This window comes from Nicotiana attenuata, unplaced genomic scaffold, assembly GCF_001879085.1.
Source record: "Nicotiana attenuata strain UT unplaced genomic scaffold, NIATTr2, whole genome shotgun sequence".
In the NCBI taxonomy this organism is placed as follows: domain Eukaryota; kingdom Viridiplantae; phylum Streptophyta; class Magnoliopsida; order Solanales; family Solanaceae; genus Nicotiana; species Nicotiana attenuata.
The window spans coordinates 197,836-203,631 of record NW_017670444.1 but is presented as its reverse complement, the minus strand read 5'-3'; the positions used below and the strand labels follow the sequence as shown (position 1 = coordinate 203,631).

The window sequence follows — 5,796 nt, the reverse complement described above, 5'->3', positions numbered from 1 at the left end:
CCCCCCCCCCCCCCACCCCCCACAAAATTAAGAAGAGAAAAAAAGTTTAATGACTAGAAAGTTTATCTCAAAGCTGGAACTGGAATGTTTTTATTAATTTTTGCTTGGTACTATACAGATTATTTTCTGTTTAATCTCAATCACATTGTAGCATTATTCTTTCACCTCATTTTCTACGTTCAGTCAATACTTGTGTTTAGACCGCAAAGAAGGAGAACATTAGAGCAACAATAAAATTGTTTTCGTGTGACTTATAAGTTACGGATTCGAGCCGTAGAATCAGACACTGATGATCAGGGTAGGCTGCCTACATCGCACCTTCTTGGAGGTCCGGCCCTTTCCCGAATCCTGTATAAATACAAGATGCTTCATGCACCGGATTGCCCTTTAACCAATACATGAAAACATTCTTCATAAAATAATAATAATAAAATAAATAAATAAATAACAACAAACTTAAGAATAATATCAAGAACAACATCAATAGTAGCAACAACAATAACAATAACAACCACTAAGAATGAAACTAGTAATAATAGTAACAATAATAAGAAATGAGAAAGAACTTAAACAAAAGTATTACTATTATAAAAGTCACTTATTTTAAGAGCCATTGTTTTGTCTAAAATGAGTTTGAACTTTGAAGAATCAAGATCAACACTTTATCTACTAAAGATAGTTAATAGTGGCTGGCTGCATATCCTTTTCCAACACTGTACTGCAACCAACCCCCCCCCCCCCCCCCCCCCCCCCCCNCCATCTCCCTACCCCATCCAATAAAAATTTCAGAAGAGCAAAAGTTAATTAATAGTATAAAGTTTATCTCAAAGCTGAAATCTGGAATATTTTATATTTTTACTTGGTACTAAATGGATTATTTTTCAGTTTATTCTTAATTACACTGTAGCCTTATTCTTTCACCTAAATTTCCTTGTTTTCCACATTCAATCAACACATGAAAACATTCTTTCACTATTTACAGTTATCGTGGATAAACTTGTCAGCTAGTGATTTTTACTTACTTTTAATGCATCTTTAGTGGTACTAATATATTTCCTTTTAGTGCATTTTAACACAGGTTCCACAGCTAGCTTCAATCCAAAAAAGTGTGAAGTAAAATCTTGAAGAAAGGAGAGTATATTTCACAGCTGGTAATTGTATTGAATGATATATACTTTCCTCTATAATGGTGCTTTGCTTTTTTTAGCTTGAGTAGCCTTTGAGAGTATGCAAAGAATAACTTCTTTTCTTGCTCTTACATTCTGTTGCATTGGTTGTAAAAATAGAGGGCTTTGAAATAAGTTCTTGAATTCTTGAATTATGCAAAAAAATTCTTGTTTCTTGATACTGAATGAGCATAGTGTGAGTTTCTTGATTTTTAAGGATCTTGTAATTTGTTGTTTTTAAGTGGCTTAAATGGCTCCAAGATTGAATTTTTTTGATTGGTGGGGTAAGGAAACACAGAGGGGAACACCAGTGATAGTGAAAATGGAGAACCCCAATTTCTCCATTGTTGAAATTGATGGTCCTGATTCTGCATTTAAGCCAATAGAGAAGAGTAGAGGCAAGAATGCTAAGCAAGTGACATGGGTTTTGCTTCTTAAAGCTAATCAAGCTGTTGGCTTTGTTGCTTGGTTTGCAACAATTTTATGGACTTTGTTTGGTACTATCAAGAATAGGCTTATTTTTAGAGAAGGGGTTTCTCTTGCAAGTGAGAAACTTGGAAAAAGTAACCTACTTTTCAGAATAATCAAAGTTTGTTTGGTGATTTCTTTACTTATGTTGGCCTTTGAGATTGTTGCTTATTTCAAAGGTTGGGATTATTTTCAGAATCCAAGTTTGTATATTCCACATACTTCTGATGTTTTGGGGTTGTTCCATATAACTTATGTTGGTTGGTTGGATTTTCGTGCTGATTATATCGCGCCTTCTGTTCAAAATCTTTCCACATTCTGTACTGTTTTATTCCTAATTCAGTCGTTAGATCGTTTGGTACTTTGTTTGGGTTGCTTATACATAAAGTTCATGAAGATTAAGCCAAGGATTGAAGGGGATCCGTTTAAATCGGATGATCTTGAGGGATCAAACAACAGCTACCCTATGGTTCTTGTGCAGATTCCTATGTGTAATGAAAGAGAGGTACTGTAATTCATTTTTTTTCTGCTGCCCTTTTGAATTGTGAATATTTTATCTTCTTGTTTTTGTTACTACAACTGGGGTTCTGTGGCTTCTATTTAGTCTTAAACTTCTTTTTAGGAGAGAACATGAGTCACTTCCACATTTTGAATTATTTGAAATTGGTAATATACGAGTAATTTATTACTCGTCCACACTCTACCCTCCCCAAACCCCACTAGTGGGATGTTACTGGGTAGTTGGTAATATACGAGTAAATTTAGGTAAATTCAACTCCCTCTTTTGTGGTGCTTTTAACCCGTTGTTATATATGGTTTTCTTTTTAGTTGGTTTCCTTTTTAACTTTCTGATTAGCACTTCATTTGTGGTTTCTTTCTACCTTGTTTTTTCCATAATAGTGGTCTCTTTCTTACTTTTTTCTGTTGTAGGTGAGGGATGTTCTATGTCGGGATTGCTTAATATGGCATAATTTGTTTTGCAATACTATTGATACATTTAGTGTCTTATTATCAAATAAGGGAATTGAGCATTTTGTGATCTTAATCTAGCCTTGGCATATAAGTAGTACTTAAGACTTTCATTAGTCGCATTCAAACAAAAATTTTCTTCTTATTTTCTGCTTTTCTTTTCCTTATGTATTATGCATTCAATACTTTTTTGCTATTACTGGTGTTGTGCAGGTATATGAGTTGTCTATATCGGCAGTCTGTCAACTTGATTGGCCAAAAGACCGTTTGTTGATTCAAATTCTTGATGACTCTGACAATGAGTGCATCCAAGATTTAATAAAGTCAGAGGTCGCTAAATGGAGCCAAAAGGGTATCAACATAATATATAGGCACCGTTTGGTTAGAACTGGTTACAAAGCGGGGAACCTGAAGTCTGCAATGAGCTGTGACTATGTGAAGGATTATGAATTTGTTGCAATCTTTGATGCGGACTTCCAACCAACTCCAGATTTTCTGAAGCAGACAGTCCCTCATTTCAAGGTGAAAATATGTTTCTTTTCGTTTTCCCTTTCTTGAGTTCATTGATGTTGCTGTTGACAATTAACGTGAATGTTCTAACTTTTGTCACAGGACAACCCTGAACTAGGATTGGTTCAAACGAGATGGGTATTTGTTAACAAGGACGAAAACTTGTTGACTCGTCTCCAAAACATTAATCTGTGTTTTCATTTTGAGGTGGAACAGCAGGTGAATGGCGTATTCTTGAACTTCTTTGGTTTCAATGGAACGGCCGGTATCTGGAGAATAAAAGCCTTAGAAGAGTCAGGAGGTTGGCTTGAGAGGACAACTGTGGAAGATATGGATATTGCTGTCCGTGCTCATCTCAATGGCTGGAAATTCATATACCTTAATGACGTGAGGGTAAGTATTGTCCGCTTTCACATTTTTGTTAAATGTGCTTATGGTCCCATCTATTGCTACTCTGACTGGCATTTGTTGCATAGGGGATTTTATTTTGAGACTTCCTTTGCAAATAGAACTAGTTTTGGATCGAGGAGCAACTGTTGTTTTTATTGTGTTGCAAATAAAAGCTGCATTTTATTACTTAAGATTCAATAGTCAAATCACACAATGATTTATGGCTATTAGATTGGTTTTCTCTTTTGGTACTTTTCTTTTCCAAACAGTTCTTATATTGAAATCCATATTGATGAAACTTTTGTCTGGTCTTATTCCCATTAAATTTTGAATTTATATTACTTAAAACTATTTTTTGTAGCTTTGTCAATCTAATCACAATGTTCATCGTATAAATATGAAAAAATAGGTCCTTTGTGAAGTTCCTGAATCTTTTGAAGCGTATAGGAAGCAACAACATCGGTGGCATTCTGGCCCGATGCAACTCTTCCGAGTGTGTCTTCCTGCTATTGTTACTTCCAAGGTACGTTGACTTCTCTTTAGCGTCGCCAAACTTTTTGGGATAAAAACACTCTAATTTAGAAAACTTATGATGTTAGAGAACCTGAATTATTGAATATCGGAATGAAAAAGGATTCAAATGAAACAAAATTAGTAAGAACTCATATAGTCGATTCCAACTAGCTATAGGGGCGGAGGTAGAAGCCCGGATACGGGTTCGGCCGAACCCAATAGCTTTTGCTCAAACAGTGTATTTGTATTAAAACGTTAATTAAATATGTATAAATATTAGATTTAGAACCCATTTATTAGAACTTGAAGTCGTCATTCTAAAATCTAGAACCCATATGGTTGCAATCCTGACTCTGCGTCTGCCTAGCTTGATTTGAGGCATAGTTTTTGTCGTCGGAGAAACTCTAACGAACTCTTGATTTTGTAACTTTTGTGCAGATATCAATATGGAAGAAAGCCAACTTAATACTTCTTTTCTTTTTGTTGAGAAAACTCATTCTTCCCTTCTATTCATTCACATTGTTTTGTGTAGTTCTTCCTTTAACCATGTTTATCCCGGAAGCTGAGCTCCCTTTCTGGGTAGTTTGCTACATACCTATTCTTATGACACTATTAAACATTCTTCCGGCACCAAAAGCCATTCCTTTCATCGCCCCTTACCTCCTTTTCGAAAACACTATGTCAGTCACAAAGTTCAATGCTATGGTATCCGGACTTTTCCAATTAGGAAGCTCATATGAGTGGGTTGTCACCAAAAAAGCAGGTAGGTCTTCTGAATCCGACCTACTGGCCGCTGCTGAAAAGGATTTAAAAGTGTCGGGAGCACCACAAATTAGCAGATGGGCTTCTGAAAGTGAACTCTCTGTGCTAAACCGATTGAACAAACAGAAAGATGAAACTTCTACACCTGTTAAGAAGAGCAACAAAATATACAGAAAAGAGCTAGCTCTTGCTTTCTTACTGTTAACGGCATCAGCCAGAAGCCTTTTATCGGCTCATGGACTCCACTTTTACTTCCTTCTTTTCCAAGGAGTGACGTTCCTTCTTGTTGGTCTCGATCTTATTGGCGAACAGATTAGCTAATATTGCTCAACAGAGGAGAAACAGCCACCTACTTATCGTGTTCAAGAACTTATACACTTTGTCTCGTCTGAACTTTGTACCAGCAGAACAACAGAGACCAGGGAATAGCTCGGGTATTTCCACTTATTGACTTCTGCTATATGAAGTGAAGCCAATTAGGATTTTGTACGCAAGATGACTATGCCATTGCCTGTGTGAGTTCCCTAATGTTATTAGATAGAGTAATTTGTTGTCAGTCTTTTACAGAGAAGTCAATTGTTTGTCAATAATACTATAGGTAGAAGCAATCTTATTTTTTTTTATTTCCATTTATTTCTGAATTGGTATTTTTCAATCAGTAAGTGTGCTGTTTATGGCATTTGACATTCATCATATTGTGTATATAAGGATCTAAATGGCTAAAAATACTTGCTTTTCAAATTCTTGGAATTTCCTACTGTAATGAATGAGACAACCTACCTTCCATGAACATTTGCTTTTATTGGCTTTGATAGTATAGATTGATTTGATTTCTGTATGTTACCTTGTTGCCCTGGTCTAGTGTAAATTCTTACCTGCTTCTTATCTTTAGATGACATAGAAAGTAACTAATCTTGTATGCCTTTAAAAAGGGCAGCCCGGTGCGCGAAGCATCCCGCGTTTTCGCAGGGTTCGAGGAAGGGTCGTACCCTAAGAGGGTGTGATGTAAGCAACATAC

The 5,796-nt window shown here is 36.0% G+C and overlaps 1 protein-coding gene across 1 annotated transcript; it reads left to right on the top strand.

The window, feature by feature from the left end:
* Nucleotides 1-885: 885 nt before the first annotated feature.
* LOC109239498 (probable xyloglucan glycosyltransferase 5) lies at nt 886-5,568 on the top strand. The gene is made up of 5 exons (XM_019406070.1): nt 886-2,139; nt 2,817-3,125; nt 3,216-3,506; nt 3,913-4,026; nt 4,455-5,568. Exons 1-5 carry the CDS (start codon nt 1,417-1,419, stop codon nt 5,097-5,099), a joined length of 2,082 nt encoding a protein of 693 aa, XP_019261615.1. The 5' UTR covers nt 886-1,416; the 3' UTR covers nt 5,100-5,568.
* Nucleotides 5,569-5,796: the final 228 nt, after the last annotated feature.